Source organism: Silurus aristotelis, assembly GCF_946808225.1.
Source record: "Silurus aristotelis genome assembly, chromosome: 23".
NCBI classification, from domain to species: domain Eukaryota; kingdom Metazoa; phylum Chordata; class Actinopteri; order Siluriformes; family Siluridae; genus Silurus; species Silurus aristotelis.
The window spans coordinates 5123312-5140552 of record NC_139596.1 but is presented as its reverse complement, the minus strand read 5'-3'; the positions used below and the strand labels follow the sequence as shown (position 1 = coordinate 5140552).

The 17241-nt window shown below is 42.9% G+C and overlaps 1 protein-coding gene across 2 annotated transcripts in view; it reads left to right on the top strand.

Moving 5' to 3' along the window:
- Positions 1 to 17241, top strand: part of hip1rb (huntingtin interacting protein 1 related b) — a 56237-nt gene that overhangs the window by 27501 nt on the left and 11495 nt on the right. For both annotated transcript variants that reach the window (XR_014531066.1, XM_083526839.1), the window contains exons 18-22: positions 9833 to 10027; positions 13474 to 13621; positions 13729 to 13815; positions 13986 to 14093; positions 14182 to 14318. Coding sequence is in view for 1 of the 2 variants with exons in the window: in XM_083526839.1 (XP_083382965.1) it covers positions 9833 to 10027; positions 13474 to 13621; positions 13729 to 13815; positions 13986 to 14093; positions 14182 to 14318 (675 nt within the window). In the remaining variant the exon portion in view is untranslated. The remainder of the gene's footprint in view (positions 1 to 9832; positions 10028 to 13473; positions 13622 to 13728; positions 13816 to 13985; positions 14094 to 14181; positions 14319 to 17241) is intronic.

The following is a 17241-nucleotide window of genomic DNA, read 5'->3' as shown; positions in this document are numbered from 1 at the left end:
GGCCTTGGGGCTGAGCTGAGTGTTCTGGGGAGCTCGGGGCAGAACGGAGCTGTCCTGGAGAGGAACTGAGCTCGCCTGTAGACCTTGGAGCGGAACTGAGCTCGCCTGAAGACCTTGGAGCTGAGAGGAGCTCTCGGAGACATGCTGGAGCTGAGAGGAGCTCTCGGAGCCATGCTGGAGCTGAGAGGAGCTCCTGGAGACATGCTGGAGCTGAGAGGAGCTCCCGGAGACATGCTGGAGCTGAAAAAAGCTCCCAGAGAAATGCTGGAGCTGAGAGGAGCTCTCGGGGACGCTCTGGGACAGAGAGGAGCTCTCATGGACACAGTGGAGCGGAAAATAACTGTCCTGGAAACTCTGGAGCGGAGAGGTGCTCTCTGGGACACACTGGAGCGGAGCTGTGCTCTCTTGGAGGTCCTGGAGCAGGGTGAGGAGCTCCTCGAGGCCCTGGGGCGAAGCGATGCCGTCCTGGAGGGCCTGGAGCAGGGTCTGGAGCAGGGTGGTGATCCCCTGGAGGTCCTGGGACGGAGCGGAGCTCTCGAATATAATCTGGTGCGGAACCGAGCTTTTCGGGAAATGGAATGGATCCGTGCTCTCGGGAGCGGGAGAGAGATGTTGGAGATCCGCGGTGACCATCCCTAGTTCCCTGGTGAGAAGCCAGATAAACTGGGTGCACGAGCCGAATTCGCCTCCAGTTGCGCTCCACAACTTACGGGCCAGAGAGAGGGATTCTCTCGAGTGAAACGGGAGGCGGAAGCCGAAATACAGCTTGCTCGGGCTTTATTGACAAGAGTAAACGAGAGAGATATACACAAGCACACACACACGCACTCACAAGTCCTTAAAGAGAGTCCGAGGTGCGCTTGGGGAAAAGCGTAGCGGATCGGAGATGCGCGGAGGATGGCGCAGCCGGTACCGGATAGTGGAGTCCTAATGAAACGGCAAACAAAGAACCCATACTTTCAACAGTACGTAGAGTCCAACACATACAATAACGAACCGCAAGTGAATGTGAGAGAGGGGTTTATGTAGGAGCGGGGTGGAGTCATAGTTACACCTGGAGCTCCAGAGAGAGCGGAGGCATGAGTGACAACGAGCTCCAGGTGTGCGTGGTTATGCCTGGAGCTCCAGGGAGAGCGGAGGCATAGAGAACCACCAAAGGGAGGCGTGGCAGGTGGATCCCTGACAGTAATAAGGTAGATGTTATTTTTACCACACTGCAGTGGAATGCCTATATATATATATATAATGTATAATGCGCCACAATGCGTTTTGTATACCCGCCACAAATGGACATTCGGTGTAACCCAGATGAGGATGGGTTCCCTCTTGAGTCTGGTTCCTCTCAAGGTTTCTTCCTTATGCCATCTCGGGGAGTTTTTCCTTGCCACAGTCGCCAGTCGCCACCGGCTTGCTCATCAGGGACAAACTTACTCATAAAGAACATATTAATTTTTAATCACCGCATTATCTGTGTAAAGCTGCTTTGAGACAATGTTCATTGTTAAAAGCGCTATACAAATAAAAATGAATTGAATTGAATTGAATTGAATAATGTATAATGGTTGTTGTCCTTAGGAGAACAGTGGCCTGGGCCAGAGACATATTAAGTATGTTAATGAAGACCTTCACCATCTGTTCAGCACATGGACTGAGCCCTGAAACTCGGTACTTAGTGTAAAAAATGTATTGAAAATGGAGTTAACAACGGAGGAGTCAACATTTGTAGTGTAGTCTGCCTTGGTCAAAGGGAGCAAAGAAGTGTTTGAGCTCATCTGAGAGAAAAGCACTGCTGCATAGAAGAGTCTCTGTTGTTAGTTGTGGTCGTGATGCTCCAGATTCTAAATGCATCTGGAGTCTGTGGCAGTGCTCCTCAATTTTATGAATTGCCCAAACCATCTCATTCGAGACTCCCTCACCTTGTCTCTAAAATGTCCTACATGCGCTGTTCCTCTAATAAACTCATTTCTAATCCTGTCCATCCTCATCACTCCCAACGAAAACCTCAACATCTTCAGCTCTGCTACTTCCGGCTTCACCTCCTGTCTTTTACTCAATGCCACTGTCTCTAATCCATACAACATCACAGGTCTCACCACAGTCCTATAAACTTTCCCTTTCACTCTTGCAGATACTCTTCAATTACAAATCACTCCTGCTATCTCTCTTCTTCACCCACTCCACCCTGCCTGCACTCTTTTCTTTACTTCTCTAACACACTCTCCATTACTACAATACACTGTTGAACCCAGGTACCTAAACTCCTCCACCTTCTTCACCTCTTCTCCCTGCAACTGCACCACTCCACTGCCCTCCCTCTCATTCACACACATGTACTCTGTCTTACTCCTACTGACTTTCATTCCCCTTCTCTCCAGCGTGTACCTCCACCTCTCCAGGCTCTTCTCAACCTGCTCTCTACTTTCACCACAAATGACAATTTCATCCACAAACATCATAGTCCAGGGAGGCTCCTGTCTGACTTTGTCCGTCAACCTGTCCATCACCACTGCAAACAGGAAAAGGCTCAGAGCCGATCCTTGATGCAGTCCAACCTCCACCTTGAACCAGTCTGCCGTTTCTACTGCACACTTTACTGCTGTCACACTGTCCTCATACATGCAAATAATGTCTGTGGTGCTCTTCCTTCGGCATGAAATCATACTGTTGCTCACAGATGGTCACCTCTTCTCTCAGCCTGGCTTCCACTATTCTTTCCCATAACTTCATGGTGTGGCTGATCAACTGTATTCCTCTGTAGTTACTGCAGGTCTGCACATCTTCTTTATTCCTAAAGATCGGTACCAGCACACTACTTCTCCATTTCTCAGGCATCCTCTCACCTTCCAAAATCTTGTTGAACAACCTGGTTAAAAACTCCACTGGCATCTCTCATAAACATCTCCTTGCTTCTAACAGTATGTCATCATGTCCAACCAACTTTCCACTCTTCATCCTTTTAATCGCTGTTCTCACTCTTGACCTCCTTACTAATCCTATCCACTTCCTGCTTTACTATCTCCACACCATCCAACCTTTTTTCTCTCTCATTTTCAATTCAATTTAATTCAATTTAATTCAATTCAATTCATTTTTATTTGTATAGCACTTTTAACAATGAACATTGTCTCAAAGCAGCTTTACATGGATAATGTGGTGATTAAAATTTAATATGTTCTTTATAAGTAAGTTTGTGCCTGATGAGCAAACCGGTGGCGACTGTGGCAAGGAAAAACTCCCCGAGATGGTATAAGGAAGAAACCTTGAGAGGAACCAGACTCGAGGAAACCCATCCTCATCTAAGTTGCACCGAATGTCCATTTATAGCAGATATACGATGTTGCGGGGTACAGTGATGATGATCAGAAACGAAAAGTAGTCCTGAATCAATGTAGCAGACTGTTGACATTAACTAGAGTCCAATCCATTCTCAAAGCGCCCGTTCTTACTCCGGAATTTCATGGAACCACCCAAGGCGTTGATGACAAACCGTCCCAAGCTGCACAAAGTGGCCTCCAGTCACCAACATGAGGGATCTCTGGGATAAGAGACGACCCACCACACCACCGTCAGCAAACCTGAGTGAACGTGTGAGAGTGAGGGGACGACAGCATACAAATATCCATGTTCCCTCCAGATCTGCGCCTTTACCTAAGAAAAAAAAATCTACTAATAAAAGGCTTGACTAAATAAATACGTTTTTAACTTCGACTTGAACACTATAATATAATTGAACAAATAAGGCCTAAGCCAAGAGAGAGCTGTTCCCTTTATTCCAACAACGTTCCCAAGTCTAGCAAGCAGTATAGTGTGATCAATGGTGTCAAAAGCTGCACTAAGGTCTAGCAAAACAAGTAAAGAGACAAAACCCTGATCAGAGGCCAATAACAGGTCATTTACCACCTTAACTAGCGCCGTTTCTGTGCTATGATGAGGCCTAAATCCTGACTAATACATTTTAAAAATGTTATTCATAAGTAGGTGTGAGCATAACTGCTGTGCTACAACCTGCTCTAAAATTTTGGATATAAAGGATTTGATATTGGTCTGTAGTTGGACAGCTGACATGGGTCAAGGTCAGGTTTCATAATTAGGGGTTTGATAACTGCCAGTTTGAAGGATTTTGGTACATAAGTGCTAATGGAAGAGTTTATTATTTTTAAAACAGGTTAAATTACCTCTGGAGTTATCTGTTTAAAGAAACTTGAAGGCAAGGGATCGAGAATGCAGGTTGATGATTGAAATTAAGTCATTCTCATGAATAGGAGTGAAGCTTTGTAGTTGATTGTCTGCTATAATCACACTGCTGTCTACAGGGTTACTTGTAAAATAATTTGGATTTATTTTAACCGTCTGGATTTCTTGCCTGATGTTTTTAATTTTATTATTAAAAAAGTTCATGAAATCATTACTACCTAATGATGGTGTGCATGTGAGTGCAGTGCTTTTATTTCCTGTTAATTTTGCTACCGTGCTGAATAAAAATCTAGGATTATGCTTGTTATTTTCTATGAGGGTGGAGAAATATGCTGATCTAGCAGCACTAAGAGATTTTCTATAATTTAGGAGGTTTTCCTTCCATGCTATTTGAAATACTGTTAATTTTGTTTGATGCCATTTACGTTCTAATTTTCGAGTGGTCTGTTTTAAGGTGCGTGTATGATCATTATACCACTGTGCTATTTTTTTCTTCCTGATCATTTTGGTTTTAAGGGGGGCTACATCATCTAGAGTATAACGTAACGTTGATTCTAGGTATTCAGTGGCCCAGTTGAGCTCTGCGTTGTCAGACGGAGATCTATTTAATATCGTAATTTATAGAAGATTATTAATAAAGCGCGCTGTTGTAACTGACGTGAAAGTACGCTTAACACAGTAACGTGGTGAGATAGTAATGCAATGACTGAGGCAGATTAAAAGAGATAAGATAATGGTCTGAAATAGCTTCAGACTGTGGAATTATGACTAAATTTTTTTTTTAATCCAAATGTTAACAACAAATCAAGAGTGTGTCCTCCACTATGAGTGGGTCCTATAACATTCTGATTAATTCCAATTGAATCTAGAATGGACACAACTGCTGCTTTTAAGGAGTCTTCCTGATTATCAAAATGAATGTTAAAGTCACCAACAATTAATGCTTTGTCTAAAGAAGTAGCTAAATTTGTGATGAAATTTTCCACATTCATCAGCTGCTCAAAATACTCCCTCCATCTTCTCAACACGCTCTCCTTGGCTTTCCCTGAACCACAGAACTACAGTCTCCCTCCTTCAGTTTCCACCATCTTATTCTTCTTTCAGTCCTCACTCTCCTCCTCTTCTTCTTCACCTCTAAAACCATCTTACCGACCATCCTACAGACTGCCCTTCCACATTCCTCTCCTTAAGGCCATACCTACCTATCACCTACTCATCACCTCTGTTCCCTTCACCTACATGCCCATTTAAATCTGCCCCAATCACCAATCATTCATTCCTAGGTATACCTTCTACCACTTCATCTAACTCACTCCAGAATGTTTTCTTTTCCTCCATCTCACAACCCATTTGTGGAGCATAAGCACTGATGACATTTATCATCACCCCTTCAACTTCCAGCTTCATCACCCTATCAGAAACTCTCTTTAGCTCCAATACACTCTTACTGTTCTCTTCCTTCAGGATCACCCCTACACCATTTCTCTTTCCATCCACACCATGATAGAACAGTTTTAACCTCCCTCTAATGTTCCTGGTCTTACTCCCTTTCCACTTTGTCTCCTGAATACACAACATATCTACCTTTCTCTTCTCCATCATATCAGCTACCTCTCTCTCTTTACTTACTTTACCAGTCATAGTACAGTGGTACTCCGCTTATCGACCTTAATCCGTTACCTAAAGCCGGTCAAAATGCGAAAAGGTTGAAGAGCGAATGTACTTATCCCATAAGAAATAATGGAACAATATATACAATATCTTCTTCTTCTTCTTCTTCTTCTTCTTCTTTCGGCTGCTCCCATTAGGGGTCGCCACAGCGGATCATCCGTCTCCATACCACCCTGTCCTCTATATCTGCCTCTTTTACACCAACTACCTGCATGTCATCCCTCACCACATCCATGAACCTCCTCCTTGGCCTTCCTCTTTTCCTCCTACCTGGTGGCTCCATCTTCAGCATTTTTCTACCAATATAATTCCTGTCCCTTCTCTGCACATGTCCAAACCATCTCAATCTCGCCTCCCTCACCTTGTCACCAAAACGTCCTACATGCGCTGTCCCTCTAATAAACTCATTTCTAATCTTGTCCATCCTCGTCACTCCCAACGAAAACCTTAACATCTTCAGCTCTGCTACCTCCAGCTCCACCTCCTGTCTTTTACTCAATGCCACTGTCTCTAATCCATACAACATCGCAGGTCTCACCACAGTCCTATAAACTTTCCCTTTCATTCTTGCAGATACTCTTTTATCACAAATCACTCCTGTCACTCTTCTCCACCCACTCCACCCTGCCTGCACTCTTTTCTTTACTTCCCTAACACACTCTCCATTACTTTGCACTGTTGACCCCAGGTACCTGAACTCCTCCACCTTCTCCACCTCTTCTCCCTGCAACCGCATCACTCCACTGCCCTCCCTCTCATTCACACACATGTACTCTGTCTTACACCTACTGACTTTCATTCCCCTTCTCTCCAGCGCATATCTCCACCTCTCCAGGCTCTTCTCAACCTGCTCTCTACTCTCACCACAAATCACAATATCATCTGCAAACATCATAGTCCAGGGAGACTCCTGTCTGACCTCGTCCGTCAACCTGTCCATTACCACTGCAAACAGGAAAGGGCTCAGGGCCGATCCTTGATGCAGTCCAACCTTCACCCTGAACCAGTCTGTCGTACCTACTGCACACTTTACTGCCGTCACACTGTCCTCATACATGTCCTGCACCACCCTCACATACTTCTCTGACACACCTGACTTCCTCATACAATACCACAACTCCTCTCTTGGCACCCTGTCGTACGCTTTCTCTAAATCCACAAATACACAATACAGCTCCTTCTGTCCTTCTCTATACTTCTCCATCAACATCCTCAAAGCAAATAAGGCATCTGTGGTGCTCTTCCTCGGCATGAAACCATACTGTTGCTCACAGATGGTCACCTCTTCTCTCAGCCTGGCTTCCACTACTCTTTCCCATAACTTCATGGTGTGACTGATCAACTTAATTCCCCTGTAGTTACTGCAGGTCTGCACATCTCCCTTATGCTTAAAGATCGGTACCAGCACACTCCTTCTCCATTCCTCAGGCATCCTCTCCCCTTCCAGAATCCTGTTAAACAATCTGGTTAAAAACTCCACTGCCATCTCTCCTAAACATCTCCACGCTTCTACCGGTATGTCATCTGGTCCAACCGACTTTCCATTCTTCATCCTCTTAATCGCTGCTCTCACTTCCTCCTTACTAATCCTATCTACTTCCTGCTTCACCAACTCCACATCCTCCAACCTTCTCTCTCTCTGATTTTCCTCATTCATCAGCTGCTCAAAATACTCCCTCCATCTTCTCAACACACTCTCCTCACTAGTCAACACAGTTCCCTCTCCATCCTTTATTGCTCTAACTTGCAGTACATCCTTCCCAGCTCGGTCCCTCTGCTTGGCCAATCGGTATAAATCCTTTTCTCCTTCCTTAGTGTCCAACCTCTTATACAGCTCCTCATATGCCTTTTCCTTGGCTTTCGCCACATCCCTTTTAACCTGCTGCCGCATCTCCTTGTACTCCTGCCTACTTTTCTCATCACTCTGTCGATCCCACTTCTGTTTTGCCAACCTCTTTCCCCTAATGCTCTCCTGCACTTCCTCATTCCACCACCACGTCTCCTTGTCTTGCTTTCTATTTCCAGATGTCACACCAAGTACTTTTCTAGCTGCCTCCCTCATCACTCCTGCAGTAGTTGCCCAATCATCCGGCACCTCTTCACCACCACCAAGCCCCTGTCTGACCTCTTCCCTGAACCTCACACTACAGTCTTCCTCCTTCAGTTTCCACCATCTTATTCTTCTTTCAAACCTTACTTTTCTCCTCTTCTTCTTCGCCTCCAAAACCATCCTACAGACCACCATCCGATGCTGTCTAGCTACACTGTCCCCCGCCAACACCTTACAGTCTCCAATCTCCTTCAGGTTGCATCTCCTACACAGAAGATAATCCACCTGTGTGCACCTTCCTCCACTCTTATACGTCACCCTGTGATCCTCCTTCTTCTTAAAATACGTGTTCACCACTGCCATTTCCATCCTTTTAGCAAAATCTACCACCATCTGCCCTTCCACATTCCTCTCCTTAAAACCATACCTACCCATCACCTCCTCATCACCTCTGTTCCCTTCACCTACATGCCCATTAAAGTCTGCCCCAATCACCAATCGTTCTTTCCTAGGTACACCATCTACCACTTCATCTAATTCACTCCAGAATCTTTCCTTCTCCTCCATCTCACAGCCAACTTGTGGAGCATAGGCACTGATGACATTTATCATCATCCCTTCAACTTCCACCTTCACGATCATCACCCTATCAGAAACTCTCTTCACCTCCACTACACTCTTACTGTACGCTTCCTTCAGAATCACCCCTACACCATTTCTCTTCCCATCCACACCATGATAAAACAGTTTAAACCCACCTCCAATGTTCCTGGCCTTACTCCCTTTCCACTTGGTTTCCTGAACACACAACACATCTACCTTTCTCCTCTCCATCATATCAGCTATCTCTCTCCCTTTACCCGTCATAGTACCAACATTTAAAGTACCAACCCGAACCTCTACTCTCCTACACTGCTCCTTTTCCTGCCGTCTTTGTAGACGCCTTCCTCCTCTCCTTCTCCTCCTTCGGCCAACAGTAGCCCAATTTCCACCGGTACCCTGTCGGCTAACGATACCTGTGGCGGTCGTTGTTAACCCGGGCCTCGACCGATCCGGTATGAAATTCTCATTTGTGATCCGCATATTTGATTTGGCACATGTTTTACGCTGGATGCCCTTCCTAACGCAACCCTCCCCATTTACCCGGGCTTGGGACCGGCACTAAGAGTACACTGGCTTGTGCCCCCCTAATGGCTGGGTTAGAACAATATATACAATATACACACACTAAATTGGTATATTGACCGCTAAATAACACTATATTGTTCACAAACCGAAGTTTAATTTATGATAGATGCTCTCTCCACGAAGGCTGAGGCGAGACTGGGAAGATCCTTTCCCTCGCTCCATGTGGGTCGGGGTAAAAAAAGGCCGATAAGCGGGCATTTGGCTGTTCAGCGGGTGCGAATTTCGGTAAAAAAACTGTTCGCTAAGCGAAAAGGTCGATGTCCGAGCCGGTCTATAAGCAAGATACCACTGTACCAACATTTAAAGTACCAACTCTAACCTCCACTCTCCTCCACTTTTCCTTTCCCTGCTGTCTCTGTAGACATCTTCCACCTCTCCGTCTCCTCCTTCGGCCAACGGTAGGCTAATTTCCACCGGTACCCTGTTTGCTAACGGTACCTGTGGCGGTCGTTGGTAACCCGGGCCTCGACCGGGCCGGTATGAATTTCTGATTTGTGATCCGCATATTTGATTTGGCATGTTTTACGCTGGATGCCCTTCCTAACGCAACCCTCCCTATTTATCAGGGCTTGGGACCGGCACTAAGAGTGCACTGACTTGTCAACCCTAATGGCTGGGTTATGTATGTTTTATGTACATATGTATGTATTTTGCATTATTTATCTGGACAAAAAAAAGACAGAATAAATGTGAGTGTTTTTAATTGTATACTCCTGAAATCATCTACAGGGCAGTGAACAGCTGAGCAACTCCATATCCTCAGTGCAGGCAGAAAAGGAACATCTGATGCGCTGTGTGAGTGAAAAGGAGGCTGAGCTATCTTCTCTGAAGCAGGCAGCCCAGCTAAAGGATTCCTCACTCCGGCAAGAGAGGGAGAGGAGCAGCAAGGAGCTGGAACAGCTTCAGGGAAAACTGAAAGAGAAGGTAGGCTGGGCTTAGAATCGTTTAGAGGCTTGTTTGTCATAATTGAGGAATAACTCCCAGGAATGGAGTGCTAATAGACAGGGCTATTATAAGGATAACGATCCTCTATTTTTAGGTTGACTCTTGCAGTCTACCTAACATTGGTTCTTTTAGGAGACCTCTCCTTAGAGGGCAACATGAGGTTGTATATGAAGAGGAACGTGTGTTCACATTTAGAATAGAATATTCTCATAGATATTTAAAAGTATGCCTCAAGACGACTGCAGTAAAGTTTTATCTGTATGTTCAGCATAATTAGATTTAAACTTGGACATGTTTGCCTTTTCACATCATGCCCAGACTGTTGAATTTGCCATAAGTGGACTCCAGTCAGTTTTAAGAGGCATTTCAAGATAACTAAAGTAAACAATATTGAACGTGCTTTGTAAAGATTGTCTCTCTGTCCTTTGTATTAAATACAATGGACATAGACAGTCTACACACTTCGTAAAAAATACAGTCTGATGCACTCTTATCCAAAATGACTGAGTGGTGTAAAAAATAATCAACAGGTGATTTAACAAGGTATTTTTTAGGGGTGTGTTATTTAATCTTATGCCTAGGCCTTCAGTGGCATCCTACTCTATCAATCCACCACTTAACAGTGTTGGGCAACGTTACTTTTAAAAGTAATGCATTACAATATTGAGTTACTCCCCAAAAAAGTAACTAATTACGTTACTTAGTTACTTTTTATGGAAAGTAATGCGTTATATTACTTTTGCGTTACTTTTGCGTTACTTGTATCTCTTTCACGCCTTACAAGTGTAACAGGTGTAATATAGATAATTGCCATTAATAAATTAGTTATATTAGGGCAAAAGACATGTCTTAAACATTTAAAATGCTTAATAACTTCTGAGAACAATAAGATGAACTTCTGAGAACAATAAGATGAACAGAAGCTGGTCAGAAGCGGAGATGGCAAACCAGAGAATTACATTACTGTGATGGAAGTATTTTTATTATTTAAAAAAAAGTAGAGGAAAAGGAGAAAGGAATAATGGTTAAGTGTAGATTATGTGTTGGTGAAAAGCTCTTGTCAACTTCAAAAAATACCACTTCAAATAAAAACAAAAACATCTGCATGCAAAGTACAGCACTACAGATGTGTGTGTGTGTGTGTGTGTGTGTGTGTGTGTGTGTGTGTGTGTGTGTGTGTGTGTGTGTGTGTGTATAAAATGTTGCATATATAGTAATGGAGACAGAAATATAGAAAACTTTTCCCGACTTTCCACCACTGCAGCTCTATTGACTGCTCAGAATAAAAGTTTTTCGTGGGAGACACATGTACGATGCCATCGCAGTGGAGATAGAGAGCTAATTAACAGCTCATTTGCTCTTTGTGGGAAGATAAACTGCCACGGTCACTGATAATAGCGCAAACTTTGTAAAAGCGTTTAGAATGTTTCAAGCTGATAATGAAGCAGAGAATAATGTAGACGAGGACGAGGTCATATTTACGGAATTGCACGATATTTTACGTGATGACAGCGAAGGGTATGTTCTCCCTCCACATAACCGGTGTGCAGCTCACACCCTTAACCTTATATACACGAACGATAGTTACATTCCTGACGGCAAGGCAGATTGCAAAGCAGTGTACAGAAGAGCGACTGGAAAGTGTTCAGCCTTGTGGTCAAAAGTTAGTCGATCATCTTATTGTTTTCTAAGAAGTTATTAAGCATTTTAAATGTTTAAGACGTCTTTTGCCCTAATATGACTTATTTCTTAATGGCAATTATGTATATTACACCTGTTACACCTGTAAGGCGTGAAAGAGATATAAGTAACGCAAAAGTAATATAACTTTCAATAAAAAGTAACTAAGTAACGTAATTTGTTACTTTTTTGGGGAGTAACTCAATATTGTAATGCATTACTTTTATAAGAAACTTTGCCCAACACTGCTTGTAAGTATATCTGCAACCAAATCAATTTCTTCTCTTCTGTCAACCATTGTGGTATATAAAAACAGCTGTTAAATCTACACAAATATTTTGTGTTTATGCAATTTGCTACAGATTCGGGTCTTGTGACTTGTGCACTCTATGGGCATTCAATCATGAATGCGAAAATGGCAACCCGAATGGATGCCTTCTAGATGGCTTTGGAGTAATCAAGTTGAATTGGCTAATTGGTTAAAGCAACAGCTTCAAGCAAAATGGATTGTAAGCTATAGGATGCCTGCAGTGTTCACAGCTATGGCTCAAAGCAGATATTTTTGACAGATACCTTTGACCCTGGCAACATGTGATGTGACTGCTGAAATCTGATTGGATATAAACTCTGAAACTTGCATTTGGTTGTGCTGTCCTTAGCAACAATGCACACAAAAGAAAAGCCATGAAATAAAGAGCAATAAATATTGGGAACAATTTAATACATATTCATAAAAAATATACATATTAAAACGTAAGTCAATGAATATGATCAAGTTTAGGCCAGCAGAGAGGGCCTTGCTAGCTCTGATGGCCCACCACTGGTATAACATATGCAACTAAGTTTTATTTTTTCCTTTTTTGCAAAAAACTTTCTAATTGTTGTTTTTTCACATAAAGGGTGGAAAGGTTCTGCCAATTCTTTTTGTTTTATTTCCTTGGTTACAAAAACCTGCCAATTCTTTATAGGTGTTACTCTCTGATACATTTTAATGTTATTTTGTTTGACTTTGTGCCCTTTTTTTTTTTTTTTACTTTTATCCTCGCCTTTCTCTAATTTCTTTGAGAATATGTGAGATGAAAACCTATAGGAAAGAGGTTGTTAAAGTTCTAAGTTCCAACCCAGAGCAATCACATTTTATATTTCCTTTGTTTCCAAATATTGTCAAGTATAAGTATGGCAAGGCCAACGCTATTGTACAAAGACATTTGGGTTTTTAATTAAGTCATAAATATGAGACAGTATATTAGAATTTCAGCTTTAAATCCCTATATCTAGATTTGTTAAGCAACTTGGAACATGGTTAGATCATTTGGAGCATTGGGGAGGAGATTAATCAAGGACTTCACTGTACAAGCCTGGGAAAACAACAGTTCACTGGTCTCTCTTTTATTAATTTATTCGAAGCAATGTAGGTACAACCATTTTAAGTAAAATGTACTTTTTGTTTTAGCCTTTTGGGCAAAGTTCTTTAGCTGCGCAGTGGTTAAAATGTATAACTTTGAATAAGGGACACTGCCAGAAATGCTGTAAATGTTCTAACACATCTAGTTATAAATATAAAAGCACTAATAATGTATTATTCTTGTCTTGTTCAGTAAATTATTGAAGAGATGGTAACACATTTATATCACAATTTAATTATCATTAAATGTGCTGCTCAGTCATGATTAATTAATGTTTTATATGTTATGAAGAAATATCGATCATAAGCATTAATAGAATTTATATTTGTCTATTTGCAGCTTGACTGTGAGGAACAGTTGAAACAGAAGTTGTTGGATGAGCAGTTTGCCCTGTTGCAAGGTACAGTAACTGAGGCAGAAATCATGATTCAGGATGCTGCAAACAAAGTGGACGATCCTTTGCATATTCGCTGCACTAGTTCACCAGGTACTATAGATTAGCTTATTTTTTCATGCTGAACTCGTTCCTAAATCAAGAAGACCAAGATTGATGTGAAAATAAATGAAATTTTATGTCTTTCCATCTCTCTTTAGATTACCTTGTTAGCCGTGCAGAAGCAGCGTTGGTCTCAGTAACTAAATTGCAAGCAGGCCACTCCCACTATTTGAAGAATATGAAAGGTGTTTTACCTCGTTTACCTACCTATTTCTTTTCAATATACCTTTTTGTATATATAATTTGCATAGTTCATTTATTTCAGTATTCAACATTATACATGTTTATGTTATAGTGATGTATTCATTAACTTTAGTCACTTATTTTTTATTTACATTTCTGTCTTTCTGAACAGATGCCGGTCTACTGCTGAGGGCTCTGACACAGTTTTCTCATCTTACTGCTGACACCATTATCAATGGAAGTGCAACAGCACACATGGCACCTCTAATTTTCGCTGATCGTAAGACAGAATACAAATAACACAGCCCATTTACACTTGGATCCTGTATTTCTGTAAATTTGCTTGATTTTGATGTGTGTGTGTGCAGGATTGATGGAGAACTGCAGAGCATGTGCCACACAAAGCTTACATTTTCTAAATGACCTGAAGTCTAAAGTATCCATGAAGGGTGCTGATCCAGCATCTGTCCATGTAGTGATACAACAAATCTTGCACATTGCACAGGTAAGGCAGAATATGCATCATTATATAATAGAAAATATTAACAACTAGGTAACCATTTGCTTTATTCAAGCTAGGGCCTGAATAAAGGAAAGTAAGAGATGATGATGATGATAATAATGATGATGACAGTGATTATAATCACTTTTGTTTTTAGAGCACATGCCGTTCCAAATTTCAAAATCTCAAATCTTACCCTGGCATGTGAAGAAGTGGAGGAAGACTCAGGAGAATGTTAATTGAGCTCCGGCATCTTGTTTTTTTAACCTGTGCTGTGTGTTTTGCATGATAAATTAGCTGAGCCTCACTCTCTGGATACTTCAGCTACTGAAACCACAAAGAGACATAGGCTTTGTGTGGCATAGGAATCTATTCAGAAAACATGAAAGCATAGATGGGGCTCTGAACAATACAAACGGAGTGGAGAAATTTGGTGGCACTTTTTTTATCCCAGTTCTCTTTCAGGAACCACCTAAAGCCATCTTTTCATGAAGATTATTCACTTAGATTTGCCTCCTAATTTAAAATTTGATGTGGGTTGCAAAATTAGCACTTTATCTTCTGGTGCAAATTTCCATGTAATACAGCTAATAATGACATTCCTGTTCCTATACCAAATTACCCCAATGTATGGAGTTTTTCTCTCAGGTCAGTAATGTGTTAAAGTTTATTTTTGCACTGAAATGACATTTTGAGGTGGACCTTCTAAAACGCAGCAAGACTTGCACTCATTTATTATTATGAACACTTTCTCTGCAAACGTTGTCAAGAATCCACAGCCAGAAATGAGCTATTAGACACTTTAGTGGCCCAAGACATGGGATTATCAAGAATGCTTTAGTGTTTTATTCTGGCCCAAACCATAGGATTACTAATTACTGTGTGGAATTTATATTCTGTGTGGCTGCTTCCTCCCACACACTTTTAACACACACAGAAAACATTTGCAAGAATATAGTGAGATGAATTTTTGTAAATTCGTAGAAATACAGTACACTGTATCACATTTATAGTGAGCACATGTACTGTACTGTATACAGTTTTGTAGTAGCGTAGCCTATGCTTAGTTTCTATGCTTGTTTATTGGTTAAAGTGTCCTTTAAAAAATCAGCAAAACAAATAAGTTATGTGGCAAATGCAATTCTGCGATAAACCGGGGGCACGAGAGTCGGACCGGAGGTAAAGCGGGGGATTACTGTACTACTATGGAATATGCCCTGCTACTGTGGCATCACAGTGAAAAATATCTTGAAATCTGTCTGTAAGGATTTCATTCCAAAAGTGTTCAGCTCACTTTGTGCATTCCAGTTAAGTTTCATGCTGCAGCATAAAAATATATTCTAGACTTCTGTGTTCTTCTATGTGGCAATAGTTTAGAGTTAATAGTTGTTAATAGATGTCAAGTATCCGTATACATTTGGCAATACAGTAAAATCCTTGGAACGGTTGGAACGAAGCAGTGAACATCCTGTCGAGGCAGGGGTCTAGGGGGATCTTCTCCCTCTATCCTTCAGCCCTCACTGAGTTCGTGGACTTGGTGGCCCTCCTTAAGCAGCCTTATAGGAGATTCCTCTGAGGAGGGATCTCCTCTCTCAATCAGAGGGCACAGTAGTTCACCCCTGACCAAAGCTGTGGAAGCTGTGGCTGTGGCCCCTGAAGGGGCGCAGCTCCGAGGTACTGGTCTCTCCACCGAGGTAGTGGAGACCATTCTCCAATCCAGAGCTTTCTCCACAAGGAGGTCTTATGTCCGAGATGCCGTCTGTAATTGTGTGGTGCGCTCAGCACCAATTCGAACCAGTCCACTGCCTAGTTGGTTCAGTGCTGGAGTTCCTGCTGGCACAGTTCCCAAAAGGGTTGCCTCCATCCACCATTAAACTACTCGTCTGCTGTTTCGCCGTATCATGCCCCCGTGTCGGGGCATTTACTGGGCAGAGACCCACTCCTGACATGTTTTCTCCACGGCATCCGGAGGCTGAGGCCCTTAGTGCGACCAGGAGTGCCTGTGTGGGACCTGGCTGTTGTGCTGGAGGCTCTGTCCGAGCTCCCCTTCAAGCCGTTGGCCGAGATTTTGTAGAGGCACTTGTCTATTAAGACTGCATTCTTGCTGGCTATCTGCTCTTTGAGAAGAGTAGGTGATCTACACCTTTCAGGCTCTAGGCATTCAATCCTACTTCATTCCAGACCCCAGACCAGGAGAGATTGAACCGGCTGTGCACCTAGTTCGAGCACTGGACTGTTATGTCCACAGGACAAGTCCTTGGAGGAAGTTGGAACAATTCTTCATCTGCTACGGCCCTTTAAAGAGAGGCCTTCTTGCTCATAAGCAGACCCTCAGCAGATGGATTATTGACGCTATTGCTTCCTCTTACGGGTCCTTTGTTCTCCCCGCTTCATTCGGGGTCAGAGCGCACTCGACCCAGTGTTTGGCAGCCTCTAAGTATTGGTCCTCTAAAGTGTCTCTCGAAGACCTCTGCGATGCTGTTGGCTGGTCCACCCCGCTCACCTTTGTCAGGTTTTACAACCATGACATCTGTGCCACTCCTGGCACCTCTGTCCTTCAACCTAGCTGTGTTATTTCACACTAGTCAGGGCCTGGTCATTGTGGTGGTATTGGACTCTTGTTCACAAAGCGTTTCAACGTAGCTCGAGTTTTTGAAAGGGAACGTCTCTAGGTTACATATGTAACCATAGTTCCCTGAGTGAACGAGACGCTGCGTCTCTATGCCACACCTCTGGCGCCCCTTTAGCGCTTCCTTTTCCATTACAGAAGCTGGCGCCGGCTTCACTCCATGTGCGTTTTATACTTTCTAGTGGTGACGTCACCCTGCCGGTGACAGCCCGCCTCCAGTTTTGACTGATTACACAAATTATTCAGAGCATGGACAACGCAGCTGCGTTTCCGAAGCGTTCAGACACAGCATCTAGT